This window comes from Pelophylax lessonae, assembly GCF_965119305.1.
Source record: "Pelophylax lessonae genome assembly, chromosome: 8".
Classification (NCBI taxonomy): domain Eukaryota; kingdom Metazoa; phylum Chordata; class Amphibia; order Anura; family Ranidae; genus Pelophylax; species Pelophylax lessonae.
This window is the reverse complement of record NC_138775.1, coordinates 241,487,056-241,508,072: the sequence shown is the minus strand read 5'-3', so window position 1 is coordinate 241,508,072 and position 21,017 is coordinate 241,487,056. Positions and strand designations below refer to the sequence as shown.

Sequence of the window (21,017 nt, the reverse complement as noted above, 5' to 3'; positions counted from 1 at the left end):
TTATTTTGTTTATATGAAAAAAAAAAAAGGGTCTTAAGAAAAAAAATAAGTTTAAGTACACAAGCTCACTAATTACATACTTCTCAATAATGCATGCTTGAAACCAGAAAAGTGGAGTTTGTATTATCACGCAAGGTCTGCGTATAATGTCTGGGCCCTCTCCACATGTATATAATCGCTGGTTATTTCCAAAAAACTGGATTTTTTACTTACCATAAAATCCATTTCTCTGATGTTCATTGACAGACACAGCTCCTGATCTTCCTAACCATTGGATTACACTGCCCCCTACAGGAGTAGGACACTAGGCAGAAAAAAAGTCTGGCTACACCTATGGGCAGTCCCAGGGGGTATACTCCTCCTCACTGCTATAAGTACTCAATTTTGTTACAAGCAGTGTCAGAAGAATTACAACTCCACAGAGGGGTGGGTGCTATGTCAATGAACATGAGAGAAATGGATTCTTTCGTTCATTGACATACACAGCTCCTGATTGTCTTACCCATTGGGATGTACCAAAGCAGTGTTAAACATGAGGGGTGGGAACAAAGAAAAATTAATTCCCAAGGCTAAGTATAGTCAACCAGGTAAACTGGAGCTCAACCAAAACAACTGGAGTTCACCTGAAAAATACAATACACCCTAAAGAGGACCAGGTCCCCTAAACAGCAGCCTGCAAGGAAGCATCCGCAGATGCCAACACATCTACTTTATAGAACTTTGTGAAAGTGTGCACCGACGACCAGGTGGCCGCCTTGCAATCCTGCGTCACTGACGCCTGATGATGGAAGGCCCAGGAGGCACGCAGCGCCCCAGTAGAGTGCGCCTTGACAGGGAAAGGAGGAACCTGACCTTCATGGAATAGGCCTCAACCACCATCTGTCTGATCCATCTGGAAATGGTCACAGAGGACAACCATTTCCGAGGCCCATCCGTAAGCACAAATAGTGAGCCTGACTCCCTAAAAGACTCCATACCTGCCAGTACACCCTAATCACTCGGTCCACATCCAAGGCATGCAACGCAATTTCCTTTGGATGTTTTGGCTTGGGGCACAGGGAAGGCAACACAATGTCTTCATTCAAATGAAAATTAGAGACAACCTTTGGAAGGAACGACGGACAGGGAAGAAGAACCACCTTATTTCTGTGAACCACCAAGTAAGGTGGACAAGATAACACTGCCAATTCCGACAGCCTGCGTGCAGAAGTGATAGTCACCAAGGCAGCCACCTTCTGGGACAGCGTAAGCAGGGGAATCTCCTGAAGATTCTCAAAAGGAGGCTTCTGAAGGGCTGAGAGCACCAAATTGAGGTCCCAAGGCAGCAAAGGAGACCACACTGGAGGGGCTAAGTGCCTAACTCGCTAAAGAAAAGTACACACCAGGGAGGGTGTGGCCAAGGGCCATTGAAAGAAGACAACTAGGGCCGACACCTGACCTTTGATAGAACTCAAGGCCAGTGTCTGCTCAACCACCCGTTGAAGGAACGTACGATGGTAGATTTCCTAGCTTTTAACAGCGTTGGAATCACTGACGCAGACAAACCTCTATCCATCAGGACCTGGCGTTTAACACCCAGGCTGTCAAAGCCAGCGAATGTAAAGCAGGATGGAATATTGGTCCTAAAGAAAGCAGATCCTCTCTGAGAGGCAGCCTCCAAGGAACGTCTGCGACCAGCCGCACCAGATCGGCCTACCAAGCCCGGCGGGGCCAGGCCGGAGCCACTAAGCTGACCGGAATCCCTTCTGCCTCGATCATGTGCAGAAGTCTTGGCAGAAGCTTGAGAGGAGGGAAGGCGTAAATCAAACCATACTGACCCCACAGGGCCACCAGCGCGTCTGTAACATCCGCCAGAGGATCCCTTGACCAAGCCAAAAAACTCTGCACCTTCCTGTTGAGTCAAAACACCAACAGAACCACCTCGGGGACACCCCACTGGAGACAACTGATAAAACCCCTCTGGATGAAGGGGCCACTCCCCTTGGTCCAACACCTGACGACTGCGACAATCCGCCTGCCCGTTTTCCACGATGGGAATGAGTATGGCGGAAAGGGCTGGAATGAACTGTTTTGCCCACCTTAGAATGCTGGCTACCTACAGAGCCACCAGGACACTTCTTGTGCCCCCCTGGTGTTTATGGACTCTCATACCACTGTGTGTTATGCTTAAAATTGTCAATTTCTAGAGCTGCACTATTGTTTCTTTTATGTTAATTTTTAAGGTTTGGTTGGTTTGACCTTTTTCCAGTGTTCAGCGGCTTTTATGTTAGGTTCTGTTTTGATTTAGCGCTGAATAATTTGTTGCTTTCCCCCCTGGTGATTGACACAAGCCATGGCTGTGGCATTGTCCGACTGAATGCGCACTGGACATCCCTGAAGACAATCTGTCCAATGGTCAAGGCAAAGTCTGACCGCTCGGAGTTCCAAGACATTGATCGGTGGTCTGGACTCGTCTAGAGTCCACAGCCCCTGAGCAGAATTTCTGCTGAGGACGCCTCCCCAGCCGGACGGGCTGGCATCCGTGGTGACCACTGTCCAATACAAGGGGAGGAAGGATTTGCCCAGCCGTAGCGCTGGAGAACAAAGCCACCATTTTTGGGATTCCTTCGATCTTCGGCTCAGCCCAATCAAATTGTCCAGAGACTTCCGAGTCTTGTCCCAATTGGGCAGAATCTCTCTTTGCAGGGACCTCGTATGGAACTGTGCAAACAGAACCGCCTCAAAAGGTAGACACCATCAGGCCCAGCACCCTCATGCAAGTTCAGAGGGATGACCATCTGCTCGACAGCAGAAGACAAATCGCAGCCTGCAATTTCTGGAGTTTGTCCAAAGGAAGGAGAACTCTGGCTAAAGCCAAGTCCAGAGTCAGACCCAGATAGTCCAGCTTTGAAGACGGAACCAGAGCAGACTTATGAAATCTCTAAATCCAGCCAAGCTCCCTCAGAGCTCATATGGTGATTTCCAGGTTTTCCACCAGAGCAGTAGGAAACACTGCTCGCAGAAAGAGGTCGTCCAAGTAGCCCAGTACTGCGATCCCCCATTGGCGTAACAAAGCTAGCACTGGGGCTAACACTTGTGTGAAGACCCAAGGAGCAGAGGCGAGACCGAAGGGTAACGCCACAAACTGATAATGCTCCTTTCCCACAGCAAAAAGGAGGAAGCGCTAGTGAACGGCACATATTGGAATATGAAGGTAAGCATCCTAGCTGTTAATAGAGGCAAGAAAATCCCCCTGATGCAGGGATGCCACCACCGTTCGAATGGACTCCATCCTGAACTTCCTGGTAACTGTAAACAGGTTTGAGTAAAAACCCTGAAAACATCCTGAAGTTGGAACCGGGACAATCACCCCTTGAAGCAACAGGTCTTGTACCGCCCCAAACAGACCCTGTAAGCGGTCCGGGAACAGGCGCAAGTTGGAAGGAAAGAACCTTGCCGGGGGACAAGAGCGAAATTCGATCTTGTAGCCGAACCGAATGACTTTGTGGACCCACTTGTCTTGTACAAGGGAAGTCAACGGGTCCGGAAACCAACAATGACGTCCCCCCAACCCTGATACGGGTGAGGGCGCACCTTCATGCTGAAGGAGCCTTGCCCTCAGGTCTGGAGAAGCCCTCTCTCGGCTTGTCAGGCTAGGTTAGTTTGGGTCCTCCAGAGGCGGCCCTAAAAGGCTTCAAGCCCTTGTCAGTTGACCCTGAGGGACGAAAAAACTTCTTAAGAGCAGAGAAGGAGGGCCAACGTCTACGAAGAGGGTCCTTGCCCTTAGTAGCCTGCGGAATAAAGGTATTCTTGCCCCCCCTGTGAGACCCTTAATGATGTCATCCAGTGTAGCTCCAAAAAGGCAATCTCCTTGAAAGGGGAGATCAGTCAAGGCCTTTTTAGAAGTCTGCTCCGCAGACCTGCATTTGAGTAGGAAGACATGTCGAAGGACCACTGCTGAAACACAGAGTCGAGCCCCTAGGGGAGCCGTATCTAAAGAGGCATCAGAGATAAACTGCAGCCCCTGGACCAACTGGTACACCAGCTCAGCAAAGCGAGGGGGGGAGCTGTTCTCTCTCCAGATCACGGCGTAAAAGCTTAGTCCACTCAGCCAGAATTTGAAACACCCGGGCAATGGTGAATACTGGCCTCAGTGCCGAACCAGCCAGAGTGTGTGTACATATTGCAGGCCACAGCCTCTGCCTTCCTGTCAGCCGGATCCTTAAAGGCCAGGGACTCTTTAACCAGAATAATGGTCACCTTGTTCAATCTGGAAGCCGGAGGGTCCACCACCAGTGGAACAGTCCACTTCTTAAGAAGAGACTCCTCATTGAGGTATTGCCTAGCAAATTGCTTTGGGCGTCTGCACTCTTTAGCGACAATTCTGTCAAAATAGGCGGGTAAAGGAATCGCTTTTCTCACTCTGGATGGCTTGTAAGTGCCAAAGGAAACCTGCGCCTCCGTCGCAGTCCTCCATCCTTAAGGTCTCACGCACAGATGCAATCAGCGCTTCATCCAGCGCCTTTTTGTGCGCGGTTGATGTCGAGGGAATCAACCTCACTATCTGAGGATTCAGGGCGCGTGGTCACAGACCCTGAGGGGAGACCAACGTCTGCAGATTCCAGTTCTGATGAGACAAATGTGGCAGGGGAACGTGGGGTATGCTTTTTGCTAGCCCGTCGCCCAAAAACTGACTTCACCCGGGACACAAAGGACTCCAGGACCACTGTTAGTGCATCAATGGATGGTTGGGACCCAGAGGGCCCGCAGCCTCAGAGAGGAGATCAGGTGGGGAGACGTGCGCCAAAGACTCCATGAGTCACGAGGGGTACCCAACAAAAAGTGTTAAGCACTGCAAAGGGACAACCACCACTGCACTGGCAGCACGACCCAGTCGCTAGGCACAAAGCACCAATCGATCCTCAGCAGAAAGGGAGAGGACCCCACCAGACTCACCAGCCAGCAGAAACAGGCACTCTGAGCACCAAGATAATCTGCACTACACGTGCGGCGATCAGGAAGTGTAAAGATCCAGGAGTCAGCACAAGGGGATGAGGAGAGGTTCCCACCTCCGAAATCGCCACCCTCAGGGCTCCACAGTCACGCCCGCCGCTATTTTCAATGGCAAACTACCGTACAATGGCCGTCGAACTACACAAACATGGCCACCGTGCATTTGAGCACACAGGCTACAACAAAATGGCCCCACGCGGATCCCAGGAGGAATCACAGGCAGGGCCTGGGGGCTCTGGCAGGAGCCCCCACCAGGTACGATCCCCCACCTCCAGGTTATGACTAAGCAAATTTATTTGTGAAATGCGGCAACTGTTCCTTTATTGTTAATAAAGTCCTTTGATTGCCTTCTATGCCGGAATGCAGTCGACATTTTTCTTGTGCTCGTGTCTCGGACTGAGGACTGGACGTGCACCCGACTCCAAGGCTCTTATTATTTTCACCTGGGTGGCTATTGTTTTAATGTTGTCCAGCTTTCTCTAGATGAAGGGGGGTGCCTGACGAGAAGGAGGGGAACCCAGGGGTTCGACCGTCCCAAGTAGGGGCCCATGTCCACCCCAAAACCCTCCAGGAGAAAAGGAGGGGACAGCTACTCACTATACCAGGAACCAGGCAGGCACCGCTCTAGACAGAAACCCTCGCCGATAAAATGGGGGGGCTGACGTCCAGGAGGAACGCTGCGACTAAGGCCGAGACCCAGTCGTATGCGACCTCGCGAGGCGTTTAACTCACAGGCCAGCCCCTGTTCGGTGGGGCTATGTCGCATCCAACCTAGCGCAAAGCTAAGGTCTGCGGGCACACGCAGGCTAGACTAGACTAAGGTGACCACTGTATCTAAATTATCCAGCCCATCGCCCAGTCCAGCAGTTGATTGTAGATCTCACAGGAAAAATCTAAAAAGAAAAACTTGCCAGGACCAGAGATACCAGCAAGGAACTAAGTCCTTACTCCTGACTAGGCAGAAAAAAAAAACTGAGTACCTATAGCAGAGAGAGAGTATACCCCCCTGGGACTGCCCATAGGCGTAGCCAGAATTTTTCTGCCTAGTATCCTACTCCTATATGGGGCAGTATAACCCAATGTTTAAGATGACCAGGAGCTGTGTCCGTCAATGAACGAAAGAGAAATTCAGGCTAAATACTTGTCATAGTACTGTCCTCCACATGACAGGGTGTGATGTTCAAGGAGTGTGGAGAATAGGGCACTCTGGATAACAAGGAGACTTTAAAAATACATGACTAGCCGAAGAAAGTTTGGTTTGAAGAAGGAGCAACTGGGTATGCACTGAAGCATGTCCAGCTTACTCTGACGTCACTTCCGGCTGTCTGTTTTCCATGCTGATCCTGACAGCACCGCTCTCCCTCCTGGATCAGAGACACAGAGTTTCCCACCGCTGGTCGGCTGGAATATTCACCCGCAGCTGTCTTTACTCCCAGGAGGCATCCCACTGGACGTTATGGATTTATTGATATGCCTGTTTTTCACTTCCATCTTGTAAGTGTTTTTTTATTACTGTACTTATAAGTGCAGTGATAGCTCATTGTATGTTTCAGATACCAGAGACCCAATTTCCACCAGAATCTCAGATAACACAATCTGGTATACGACTGCTACAGGTAATCATAAAACTGAATGTATATGGCTAACAACCTCTTTCCTATAAAAAAAAAAAATAATGATATCTATCTATATACATATACTGTACATACAGTACATGTCTATCAACAGCACCTTAGGGCAGGCCATAGGTGATGCGACTTTCTTTCCTGCAACCATGGGTTGCAGGAAAGAAATTGTTTGATTCCCTCAATTGTGTTCTCCTGGCAGGGGAGCCATCCCTGCTGGGAGAACAGAGTGATTATGGTTAGTGACCTTAGCCGCTGGCAATAATATCATGCTACGAATCAAACATGCTGGTTTGCACCCGCCGATCGATGGACTGATTTGGGTACAATCAGCCTGCCCATACAAGGATCATATACAGACATACAGATTTCTGTATATTTAGTGCATTCCACATGCAGCTGTAGATAATAGCAGGCAGCTGTAAATAGATCCCTTTGCTAATGATTAAGACATTAACAGTTCCCATAGTACACAGTGCGTAACTCAAAAGCCTGTACAAGCATAAAATAAAAAACATTGGTAAGGAATAGTACTTACAATACTGCTTTAGGCTAGGTGGGTTTTCCTGCAACCACAATTGCATGGGCACAGCAGCCCATTTATTTGCATGGGCTGCTGTACCTATGAAAAATGCAAGGAAAATGGTCCTGCACCTTTTCAAAAATTGCCGCTGTGGGGAAACTGCATACTGATATGTAGTTCCCAGCATAGGAAAACAAGATGCAGTTTCCAGTTCTTGGGGTTGGGGTGCCATTCAAAATTAATGGAAGTGCCCGCCCCCCCACGCATCTGATAGCAGCACGTTTTTGTTACAGGTGCAGAAAAACATGCAATCTACACACAATCCTGTACCTGCTCACATGTGAACCTAGTCTTACAATGCAAAACTTGTTAAGCCTGCAGTTACATCTGTTTTTTTGAACTGCTCTGAACATTGGTGATAAAGTGGAATGATACACAAGAATTTCTATGAGCCATACCTTAGGTGTTGCAGATCTTTCTGACGGTGGGATCATTTCAGGGGTGAGGACTTGAGGAGGATCAGTACCTTTCAGCAACTTCAGGTTGATAAAGTGAAAGGCCAAGGCAAACTGTTCTTTGGTAAGTTTTCCACAATCTTTTGTATCACACAAAGACCTGCAATCGAACAATAAAACAGAAAATGTGTTTCATTCAATAACCAAAATTTGACAGAATAACCATACAGACTATGGTGGATAGAAATTAAAGCAATCAAAAAGCCTTACTGTTAAAAAAGTGTATAGAACAGTAATGCCTGTACAGTAAGTTCACCTTTCTAAAAAATGTATAACTGCAAATCTTTTTGGAGGTAAAAAAATATGCATTTTTTTTTTTTTATTTAGAAGCCTGTAAAGCATTGCACCCACAATCTGCAGATTGCAGGTGCAATCCCAGGCTCCTGCACACTGTGTGTAGCAGTTTGCCCATAGCTCATACAGGCAGGGAGTTACTAAAAGACAGGAAGCATCAATGGACTACCAGGAGTTCTTATTAGTGCCCTGGTCATTCACTAAAAACCTACAAGCAGTCAGCCACAAAGGCTGTCGGTACTTGTAGTTCATTCCTTCACCGAACTCTTTGAATTAATAAAGCGTCCTAGTGGCCGGAGCCCGGCATGGCCGCATTCTTTTCTAATTGCTTGCTATCACTGAACTTTCATTCTCTCTCTCTCTATATATATATTATATATATATATATATATATATATATATATATATATATATATATATATATATATATATATATATATTCTTACATACATACACATACAGTGTGGGAGTGAGTGTGTGTATTCTCACAGAACTACACAGGGTCGTTGAAGGAACTGGTCAAAATGTTCACATAGAGCATTCACAAATGTTGGTTCGCCTACAGAGGAATTGCCACACAAAGAGACTCAAGTGTGATGTTTGGAGAGGAATGCACAGTAGCACTAATGATAATCATTAAAAGGAGGAGGATAAAAAGAACAAAGGTTAACAACTGCCAACAAACCAATTGAAAGCTGCCCAGAGAGGAGCTTTAAAAAAAGTTGAAAGGATTTTTATACTCCTTGCACAGTTTTACATGCTTAGGTTCTGTTAAATCAGAAACATGCATTGCAGTCACTTCTTGAGTGTTTAATACAGCCTCTCTCAACCTTATCAACACAGAGGAAACCGTCAAATAACTTTTCTGTTTTAGGGAACCTCTGTTAAAAATGACTAGAACTGCAACTCATGATACATTATGGTGATGGTCAGTGGGGCAAATGCACCTTTTGCTTGGGGTTATCAGGAAGAATTACCCCCTAACAGATAACAAAAAGCTCAATGATGTCAGCAATTGCTCATTGGTCAAGTAACCCCTAGCTACTTCTGGAGGAACCCTAGAGTAGGTGGGTCTGCCTGCTATAATAACAAGATCAGTCCCAGTAATTATAACAGATAGTGAAAAACTATTAAGTGTGCTGTGCCAATTACAGTGCAGGAAATTACATTTCTGTACACGAACAGTTGAAAGAATGCCCAAATCTAAGAAGTGCGGTCCTAATATTCTCTAGGTCTTCATTTTTTTTTAATAAGGTTTCAAAAAGTTTATCAATAAAATGCGTTAATTTTTATAAAAAGTCCTTGTGTCTAAAAGCATCTTCTAGCAGAATGCCCACAATATGGAGAGTATACAAAGAAGCAACATCTGACTTTTTGCCAGTTTTATCCAAAAGAGTTGCAGATTACAACTGTGTGCTCATTTTTAATAACATTACATAATGGATTGTGTAGCAGCTTTACAAATGCATTTTTAAAGAAGGTGGGAACATCCTTTTAAGGAAAACAAAGCACAGAATACATATCACCAGTAGACTTTCCATATGAGCTGCTGCAGCATCAAACCTGCGATTTATAAACAAACCTCTCTGAGCTAAACGAATGGGTATTGGTACAGTGAGGGAAAAAAGTATTTGATCCCCTGCCGATTTTGTATGTTTGACCACTGTCAAAAATGATCAGTCTATAATTTTAATGGTAGGTTTATTTTAACGGTGAGAGACAGAACAAAAATATCCAGAAAAACGCATTTTAAAAAGTTATAAATTGATTTGCATTTTAATGAGTGAAATAAGTATTTGATCCCCTATCAATAAGCAAGATTTCTGGCTCCCAGGTGTCTTCTATACAGATAACCAGCTGCAATTAGGAACACTCTCTTAAAGGGAGTGCTCTTAATCTCAATTTGTTACCTGTATAAAAGACACCTGTCCACAGAAGCAATCAATCAACCAGATTCCAATCTTTCCACCATGGCCAAGACCAAAGTGCTGTCCAAGGATGTCAGGGACAAGATTGTAGACCTACACAAGGTTGGAATGGGTTACAAGATCATCGCCAAGCAGCTTGGTGGAAGGGTGACAATAGTTGGTGCAATTTATTTGCAAATGGAAGAAAGACAAAATAACTGTCAATCGTCCTTGGTCTGGGGCTCCATGCAAGTTGTCATCTCATGGAGTTTCAATAGGATCGTGGGAACGGTGAGGAATCAGCCCAGAACTACACGGGAGGATCTTTTCAATTATCTCAAGGCAGCTGGGACCATAGTCACCAAGGAAACAATTGGTAACACACTATGCCGTGAAGCAATGAAATCCTGCAGTGCTCACAAGGTCCCCCAGCTTAAGAAAGCACATGTACAGGCCCTCAAGTTTGCTAATGAACATCTGAATGATTAGGAGGAGAACTGGGTGAAAGTGTTGTGGTCAGATGAGACCAAAATTGAGCTCTTTGGCATCAACTCAAACTGCTATGTTTGGAGGAGGAGGAATGCTGCATATGACCCCAAGAACACTATTCTCACCATAAAACATGGATTTGGTTTTTCAGGAACAACTTCACTGCGTCAAATCTTGGGTGAGAACCTCCTTCCCTCAGCCAGGGCATTGAAGAATGGGTCCTGGATGGGTATTCCAGCATGACAATGACCCAAAACACATGGCCAAGGCAACAAAGGTGTGGCTAAAGAAGCATATTAAGGTCCCGGAGTGGCCTAGCCAGTTCTCAAGACCTTAATCCCATAGAAAATATGTGGAGGGAGCTGAAGGCTCAAGTTACCAAATGTCAGCCTCCAAACCTTAAGGACTTGGAGAGGATCTGCAAAGAGGAGTGGGACAAAATACCTCCTGAGATGTGTGCAAACCAGGTGGCCAACTCCAAGAAAGTCTGACCTCTGATTGCCAACAAGGGTTTTGCCACTAAGTACTAAGACATGTTTTGCGAAGGGGTCAAATACTTATTTCACTCGTTAAAATGCAAATCAATTTATAATTTTTTTTAAATGCGTTTCTAGATTTTGTTATTCTGTCTCTGTGCTAATCAAACTAAATGTTGAGAATACCCACTAAAGGGCTACACTAAACATACAATATACAATTTAAAAAAATATATATATTAATATATATATATATATATAGTAACTGTCAGTGTAATAAATACAAAAGTGCAATGTAGCAAATGTGCAAGTAATTAACAAAGATGCAACCACATGTGCAAAAAAACCAAAGTGCAAAAAAATGCATGTGCAAACTGGCAATAATGAACACACTTCATAAATAAATTATAAAAGGCAAGTGGGTAAGTTCATCAATGAGCAACAGAAATGCTCTGAATTAAAGTCTGTATCCAAAGCAAGCTCGTGTTCGGAAACTGGAAACTTGACACCCTGAGTGCAACCATCACCAAAGAGTCAGGAGCGCTTACCAAAGCAAATGGACTCTACCACCAGCGGTGAAGAGTCATACAGGCAGAGAAGTAAAAACCATAAGGAATCTCCCGATAGTTATATCATCTGAATCTCAATTAGGCCAATACAAAGGTGCTCAAGAAAACAAAGAACGCCTCATAGCGTAAAACCATCACTGGTACAATTTATTAAAAAGTAGAACACTTACATGCTTCCAGGAATTTACAAGAGGTTTGAATAGACAATGTTGTGATCACAAAAGGTTCCTAGTGGCGCAATGTGTTGGAGTAGACTCACAGGACTCAACGCGTTTCGTCTGAAGAGACTTCAACAGAGGTACGAGAATACCACCCTCCATTGCACTTAAAAATAATCCTTATAATTAATTCTAAATTGAATGATCAGCACGTCTTACCATACACAGGAAGCGCTGGCAATGAGGAAACGAGGCTTGGAACGTACGCGGCCGGCCACATTGCCGGCGCTTCCTGTGTATGGTAAGACATGCTAATCATTCAATTTAGAATTAGTTATAAGGATTATTTATAAACACAATGGAGGGTGGTATTCTCATACCCCAGTTGAAGTCTCTTCAGATGAAACATGTCGGGTCCAGTGAGTCTACTCCAACACATTGCGCCACTAGGAACCTTTTGTGATCACAACATTGTCTATTCAAACCTCTTGTAAATTCCTGGAAGCATGTAAGTGTTCTACTTTTTAATAAATTGTACCAGTGATGGTTTTACGCTATGAGGCGTTCTTTGTTTTCTTGTTTTTGTTTTCTTGCGCCACTAGGAGCCTTTTGTGATCACAACATTGTCTAGTCAAACCACTTGTAAATTAGTGGAAGCATGCAAGTGTTCTACTGTTTAATAAATTGTACCAGTGATGGTTTTACGCTATGAGGAGTTTTGTTTTCTTGGGCACCTACGTATTGGCCCAATTGAGATTCAGACGAGATGATGACAACTATCGGGAGATTCCTTATGGTTATTACTTCTCTGCCTGTATGACTCTTCACCGCTGGTAGTAGAGTCCATTTGCTTTGGTAAGCGTCCTGACTCTCTTTGGCGCCGGTTGCTCTCAGGGTGTCAAGTTTACAGTTTCAGAACACGGGCTTCCATTGGATACGGACTTTTATTCAGAGCACTTCTGTTGCCGATTGATGAACTTACCCACTTGCCTTTTATAACTTATTTATGAAGTGTGTTTATTGTTGCCAGTTTGCACATGCATATTTTTGCACAAATGTTTTTGCACTTTAACCACTTTGGTTTTTTGCACATTATATGGTTGCATCTTTGTTGATTACTTGCACATTTGCTACATTGCACTTTCATATTTATTACACTGAAAGTTACTTTATATTTTTAGACTGTATATTGTATGTTTAGTGTAGCCCTTTAGTAGGCATTCTCAACATTTAGTTTGATTTAACGCAGCACTTTTTTCTATTTCTCTATTCTATACAACATGGTTGTGTTGCTGTGTCTGCAACTCATTTAGATGTCATTGGCACAGTAATTATTTATATTTAGTTATTCTGTCTCTCACCTTGTAAAATAAACCTACCATTGAAATTATAGACTGATCATTTCTTTGTCAGTGGGCAAACGTACAAACAGTAGAATGAGTTAACCACAGAATGCAATTATATACAATCTAGTTTTTAATTGTCCAGAAGCAAGACATTGCCTAAACAGGACTACATATACAGCTACTGATGCAAAAATAAAAAAATAAATAAAAAAATCAAGGAACAATACAATTTTCTTTTGAAGCGGTGCAGCCAAAACAGACATTTCTATGGATTATGCTTATCTATACCGATCATTTTTAAATGGCAGTTACCCTGCTGCGCTTACCAAATGTGGGCAAGAAGTCCAGAGGGCAATCCAGTCTTAAGGAAGATCTCTCTGACCTCCAGACCAGACACCAGACCGTCCTGGTCGCTGTCAAGTTTCACAAAAATATCTTCATATTTTGTTTTCTCTATATGTGACACAACCCACTGTAAATAAAAATAAAGACCATCAGAGGCAATATTTTACAAAACTCTAACCTAAAGAACATTCATTGACTGACACAGCTCCTTATTCTTCTTAACCATTGGGTTATACTGCTCCTCTAAGGGAGTAGGACACTAGGCAGGAAAAAGCTTGACTATGCCTATGGGGCAGTCCCAGGGGGTATACACCCACTCTCAGCTATAGGCACTCAGTTTTGCTACAAGCAGTGCCAGAAGAAAGCAAACTCCACAGAGGGGTGGGTGCGGTGTCCGTCAATGATCATCAGAGAAATGGATTTTACGGTAAGTCAAAAATCCCATTTTCTCTTTTGTTCATTGACAGATACAGCTCCTGATTCTTGTTAACCATTGGGACATCCCTAAGCAGTGTTAAACATGAGAGGTGGGAAAAAAGAAGAAAAAAATTCCCAAGGCTAACCATAGACACCCTGCGCGCAGAGGTGATAACCACCCAAAAAAAAAAGGCCACCTTCTGGGGCAGTGCAAGTAGGGAAACCTCCCGAATATTTTCAAAGATAGGCTTCTGTAGAGCAGAAAGCACCACATTAAGATCCCAGGGCGGCAACGGAGCACGCACTGAAGGAACCAAATGTTGGACACCCTGAAGAAAAGGTACACACCAGGGAGTGTGAAGCCAAAGGTTGTTGGAAAAAGACCGCCAAAACCGATACCTGGCCCTTGATGGTACTCGAGGCCAATTTCTGTTCAACCCCCTGTTGAAGGTTAAGATCCGAGCCACCAAGGAGCGAGAGAGACTCGCACCACGCAATGTACATCTTCCAAGTACGATGATAGATCTTCCTAGAAGTACATTTCCTAGCTTTCAACAGCGTAGAAATCACCAACTCAGACAAACCTCCATCCTTCAGCACGTGGCATTCAGTAGCCATACCAGTTAAAGCCAGCAAATGTAAAGCAGGGTGGAAGATCGGTCCTTCGGACAGCAGATCCTCCCTGAGAGGAAGACCCCCAAGGAGCATCGGCGACCAGCCGTACCCAAATCGGCGTACCAAGACCGGCGAGGTCAGTCAGCACAGAATCTCTTCTACTTTGATTCTGAACAGGAGTCGTGGCAGAAATTTGAGAGGGCTGGAACGAACTGGTCAGTCCACCTTAGAATGCTGACTACTTACTGAGCCGCTAGGACACTACTTGTGCCTCCTTGGTGACTGACAGACCCTGGCCGTGGCATTGTCAAAATTAATTGGTACCAGACACCCCTGAAGAGGAGTTGTCCAATGAGCCAGACAAAGGCTGATCGCTAAGATTTCCAGAACATTAATCTCCAGTCTGGACTCTGCCAGAGTCCAGACCCATTGAGCACGTCCTTGCTGAGGATGCCTCCCCACCCGGACAGGCTGGCATCCGAGGTGTCAACCGTCCAGTACAGGGGAGAAAGGATTTAACCTGTCGAAGTGCCAGAGAACAAAGCCACCTCTAGAGACCGTGAAATCCTTGTCCCAATTCACCAGAATCTCTTTAGCAGAGATCTTGTGTGGAACTGTGCAAACATACAGCCACGTAGGTGAACATCATCAGGGCCCAAGCACCCGCATGTAAGCCCAGGAGGGATAACAGTCTGCTAAAAAACAGAAGCTGAATTGCCTCCTGCCATGCCTGGAGTTTTTCCGGAGGAAGAAACGCTGGTTGAGGCCAAATCCAGTCAGACCCAGATAGTTCAGTTTTGGTAGACAGAACCAAAGCAGATTCCTGAAGGTTCAGAATCCAACCAAACTCCCTCAGAGTTCGCAGCGAAAACTCCAGTTGATCATAAAGATGATTATCCAGGTACCCCAGTACCGCAATCTCCCGCTGACCCAAACAATGCCAGCACCGGGGCCAAAACTTTTGTGAAGACCTGAGGAGCGGAGGCGAGACCAAAAGGTCCACGCCACAAACCAATAATGCTCCTCACCCATAGCAAAACAGAGGAAGCGTTGGTGACCGACACATATTAGAATGTGCAGGTAGGTGTCCTTGATGTCGATAGAAGCGAGAAAAAATCCCCCTGACGTAGGGACGCAACTACCCTTTGAATGGATTCCACGCAGAACTTCTGTACTCGCACAAGCAGTTTAGCGCCTTGAGGTCCAGAATTGGATGTAACTTGCCTTTCTTCCTGGGAACTGTAAAGAGGTTTGAGTAAAAACCCCTGAAAAAAACCTGAAAACGTTTGAATTGAAACCATCACCCCTTGAAGGAACAAGTCTTGCACTTCCCCAAAGAGACCCATAAGTGATCTGGGGACAAGTGCAGGTTGGAAGGGAAGAACCTTTCCGGAGGATAAGACCGAACTCAATCTTGTAGCCTGACCAAATAACTTTGTAGATGTTTTTTAATACCAGGGAGGTCCATGGGTCCGGAAACAAGCAAAGACATCCCCCCCATCGCAGATATGGATGAGGGCACCCCTTAATGCAGAGGCAGCCTTGTCCGCAGGTCTGGAAGAGCCCGCTCGGGGCTTGCCAAGTCCAGGTCCAGTTGGAACCTCCAGTGGAGGCCCTGGCTTTTGATCCCTTGTCTTGAGACCCTGAGGGATGAAAAAACCTCTAATGAGCCAAAGAGAATGGCCCACTTCTACGACGGGGCTCCTTGCCCTTGGTAGCCTGCAGAAGAAGAGTACTCTTCCCCCCTGTGAGACCCTTAATGTCATCCAAGGAGTCTCCAAACAGGCGATCTCTCACAAGGGAGATCAGCTAAGGCCTTAGAAGTCTGGTCTGCAGACCAGTATTTCATCCTGATAATACGCAGAAGGACCACTGCCGATACAGACAGCCTAAAAATTACAAAACCCAAGAGGCACCAGAGATAAACTGTAGCTCCTGGATCAACTGACCCGCCAGCTCTGCAAAGGCAGGGGAAAGCCGTTTCCTTTCCAGGTCACGGCATAAAAGTTTAGCCCACTCGTCAGAGTTTGCGACACCAGGGCAATAGTAAATACTGGTCTAAGCCGAACCAGCCATAGTAAAACATATGGCGGGCCAGAGCCTCCGCTCTCCTATCAACCCGATGCTTTAAAGGCCAAGGACTCCTCAACCAGTCCACTACAGGTCCACTACAGGTGGGACCGTCCACTTTTTAAGCAGGGAATCCTTATAAGGATACCGCATAGTAAAACACTAAGGGACCACAAGAGTGCGTTTTGGACAACCCCACTGTTATGTGACAATGTTGTCAAAGTAAGCGGGAAAGGGGAACAACCCGGCCACAGTGGAGGACCTATGGTGCCAAAAGGGACCGGCGCCTCCGACGCAGCATCTCTGCGATGTTTAAAATTTCACGCTCTGACACAATCAGTGCATCCACCAGTGCCTTTTCAGAGGAGCAGAGGAAACATTCTCACTGTCTGAGCACTCAGGGTGCATGGACGCAGACTCAGTAGGGAAACTTGTGTCCGCGGCAGCCGAAAAGGATTTGATGGACAGATGAGGCAGGGGAGGGCGGTGGATGCTATATACTAAGCTCACCCAAAAAACATATCAGGGGAGGGCCGCTGACTGCGATCCCGCAAAGAGGACACTGACCCAGGGTCCACGAATAGACCACCTACTGGACCCCACAAAAACAAGGGGGTCACCCTCCGAGCCCCTCCATAGAAGCCCACACAGTAGGAAATAGCCATGATGCGGACGCGCATGCAGGGTATCCTGATGGTCCTGCAGTGCTAAAAGGGATAGGCGCCCTCCACAATAATGGTGGCATGGTAGCCATCAAAAATGAAACCGTCCCCACAGCGCCCCCCCTTTCCAAGGGAGATGCCAAGCTGGTCACCTGGCCTAGTAGGCCGCAAGCCGCGGACTCAATTTGTGTGGAGGTCCAGCCGCAAGTGCACTCAACCCTGCCAGGCTCACTGGGGCCGCCTCCCCCAACAGAGGCCGACTAGGCCTCATGGCTTAGTAGGCAACAAGCTGTGGCCTAAATTTTTTTGGATGCCCAGCCGCCTGGGCGCGAACCTCAGCGGAGCCAACCACCCAGCGGCAGTTGCCCAAAAGGAGAGTACAATAAAGCCCCCTCCATTGCGGGGGTTACGTTCCGGACCTAGCCGCGAAAAGTGAAAATCCGCGAAATAGAAAAACCCTATTAAAATGCATTGTAGGCATGTTTTTTTTTACTGTCACTGTACGTGTAAAAGCATTTTAAGGTCTTTAAACACACTTTTAAAACAATAGAAACTCATTTAAACACATAAAAGATACTGAGAGACATAGCAAGAGCTATGGAAAACACAAAAATATTTCATTTTTAATGATTTATATAGTAAAATAACATTACAAAAAAAACCGCAATATACCGGGACCGCAAAAACTGAACCGCGATGGAGCGGGGGTTTACTGTAGTGGCTTCAGCCACCCTCACTGGGGCCGCCCCACATAGCTCCTGGCCAGTAGGCCGCAAAGCCACTGGCTAAATTTCGGGCCGAATCCGGCCACGTGAGGCGTGGACCCGCTTTTTCATTCGCTGCTGCAACCATGGAGGAATCATCCTCACTATCGGATAGATCTGGGGGTATGATATTAAGCCCCCCCAGACGGACCGTGTCCACAGTGGCATCAGGCTCAGAATCAGGTGAGACAGACTGAGCAGGGAAAGGCGGGAGACGCTTCCTCCTCGGCCTTTGCCCACAAGCCACATCAACCCAGGACAGTAAGAAATGCAGGACCACCGTCAGTGCAACCATGGGAAGCTGGGGTTCCTAGGGACCTGCTACCTCCATGAGGGGGTCAGTGGGGGAGATGTGACCCTGAGGCTCCATAAGGAAAGCAGTACAAAAACTGTATTTTGGCACCACTAAAGGATCCCCCCAAAGCACAGGGTACCTATCAGCAGAGAGAGAGATACCCGGGACCCCCAAGGACTCACCCTACTGATCGGAGGAGCACCGAGTATTCAGGCCCAGCATCACCATGGATGCCATCCCTGTTCATATGTCACGGGCACAGGAAGAAGAAGAGGGGGAGCTTCGGCATCCCCACAAGGCTTCGGTCATCTCCAGGACTAATAGAAAACGGCCCCGTGACATCATCGGGCTACACAAACATGGTCGCCAACCAGAGACCAGCCAGACTAAGGGAAAATGGCCGCCATCAGCTACAGCATGCTGCCAGGATCTTCTCTGTGCCATTTACAACGCCACACCCTCTGCAAGGGGACCCCCTCCTGAAGGTAGGGCGCACGTTAGGGGAGACTCCGCTGTGCACTCTGCACCAGTCTCTGAACTAGGACCCCCTTGCACTAAACCCACACTGCAAATAGTGGGGCATGCACGTGGATGTCTTCTACACTGGGACCCCTACAGACTACCAGGGCAGGACACACTATCTCAGGACCCTTACAGAGTGGGGATTGTGGGGGATATCCCAGGGGTCTCCCTTGCATCCTCCACCCTGGGACCCCCACCAGACTCCAGGTCCAGACAAGGGGGAAAGGGAATGGGGGAAGCCCAGCTCATGAGGGATTTTGAAGGATGGGAGGAGGGAACCTGCAGGCAGGTCCGACTGTCCCTGGAGGTTACCCGCATCCAGCCAGGAGCCTAGGTCCTTACTCCTGACTAGACAGGATAAAAATGATTACCTAGAGCGGAAAGGGGGATTATATACCAGGCTGAGGATGGCCCATGTGCGTAACCAGGTGTTTTTTTTGTTTTGACTAGTCCTACTCCTGGAGGAGGCAACATAACCCAGTAGTATTGATTTATGGAGCTCTGTGTCCGTCGATGAACAAAAGAGAAAAGTTTGTTTGGACCAGCTTGGTCCAAACTAACTATTTAAAGTGACAAGAAACATGGAGAACGGCATTAATACGCATACCTATAAATGCCTAAATGGGTGCAGTGCTACCTGCCAAACAATTTTATATTTCTGTCCATCCAGGTCTGAGACTTCTAGAGTTCTGTCTGGCAGGTCATAAGACCTGATTTTTCTTTGAATAGTGTCTTATTTACCTCCAATTAGGCCTTTGTTCTCCTCAGCTAGGCCTAATAAAATCCTCCCTCTGAGTTTTCTTTATAGTTTTATTTCTCTTTTTTTCAGTTTCTACTACAATTTGTAGGTTTTGCTTTTGTTCTTGTTCATTTTCTGTAGTGTAAGCTTTAACAAGCAACATATAAGGCAACTTTAATTTCAATACCTTTTCCTGTGCTTTGTACCAGAAACCTAACTTTCAACAGCAAATAGCAGAATTTGTACTTAGTACCTTAAAGAGCCCTCTATTGCAGAAATAAGAAAAGAGCCCTAAAGCTTAAATGTGAAGTTTAGATATGGACTATTTTGCATACTTACATTAGCCCAGCTTGGACTGACGTAAGTATGTATGTGCCATAACTTCGTGATGCCTTTGGAAACTGGAAAACACTTTTGTCAGCACCTCTGTCTCAGTGATCACCATTAGTTTCAGGGTCCCCTGCTGCAAAGTGAATAAAGGAGGTTGCTCACTAAATAAAGACTCAATTCATAAAATGCAAAGCAAAGTTTTCTCGGATTGGATGAGATGGAGAGAAAAGTGGTGAAATCACAATCTTCACCTCATCCAATGAAAGAATGCTTTGCATTCATTGAGGAAATTCTAAGTGTTCTCTGAATGGTGTACATGTTGAGAGAACGAAAGACCTCCCGTGTTCATCAAGTAGCAGGGCAGCTGCTTGGCACAGGTTTCAGAATCTAGCGGCGATAGTAAGTTAATTCTAGTGCAGACAAATTCAATATATTACCCGATTGATTGGTAAAAGGTAAAAGATAAGGTTGCATCAAGTAAAAAGATACATATCAAGAGTTAAAACTGCACACGCTCATGAAACAGGAACAAAGACGAATACTGAAAATTGTCCATAGGCGACAGTTTAAAAGCCTTTACAGGTTATCAGTTTAAAGAGAACTGTGAATGATGACCCTAGAACTATTACTCTCACTCCAGTGTGCGCAGCAATACAGCTAATATGTGTAGCGCAATTGTTGTTTTTAAAACTAGGGACACTGTTCATTCACCAGATGAGAGATCAGCAAATGCATGTTTGCTGATCCCCCTCTGCTCTGTCCACCAACACCTGTAATGTCCATAAAAGGGGCAGGAGAGGTCAACAAAAAGCAGACAGTCTGATTCACATATGTAAATACACTACTGGCTAGCTGTATGTTTAGAAGTCTGTGCAGTTTTCTCTGAGCCCCCCTTCCCCCTTCAAAGCCTCACTAACACCTGTTAAACCCTCCAGTGCAATCCACCATCCTATGATGGAGTGCCAACAACACTACAGGTGGTCCCTGGGTTACAAACAAGATAGGGACTGTAGGTTTGTTCACAAGTCGCATTTGTTTGTAGGTCGGAATAGGTACATTTTTTAAGTGTAGCCCCAACCAAAAGAATCATGTTTAAGTTTTTTGGATAGCATAGGGAAGGGTTAACACACCCTGTACCATTTTTTTTGCGGTCTGTACCCCTGTTCAGAAGATTTTACCTCGTTTTCAGTCCCTATGACAAACTAGATTTTGAAAATGTTGGGTTTTTGTGGAAACAAGGATTGGTGAGAAAGCTTCAGTAGAGACCCCTTTTTCCCATGAGAACTCTTACATAAGTGAATTTCCCTTCCTAGGGGTAGATTTCTCCTCACTTCCTGTTGTCTCCCTCAGTTTGAAAGTAGGAG

At 45.9% G+C, this 21,017-nt stretch overlaps 1 protein-coding gene across 1 annotated transcript in view; it reads right to left on the bottom strand.

Moving 5' to 3' along the window:
- EPS15 (epidermal growth factor receptor pathway substrate 15) overlaps window positions 1–21,017 on the bottom strand; it is a 207,165-nt gene that overhangs the window by 136,805 nt on the left and 49,343 nt on the right. Inside the window, exons 10-11 of the mRNA XM_082265510.1 lie at window positions 13,221–13,366; window positions 7,599–7,755 (exon numbers count right to left, since the gene is read on the bottom strand). Coding sequence (XP_082121636.1) covers window positions 7,599–7,755; window positions 13,221–13,366 — 303 coding nt within the window. The remainder of the gene's footprint in view (window positions 1–7,598; window positions 7,756–13,220; window positions 13,367–21,017) is intronic.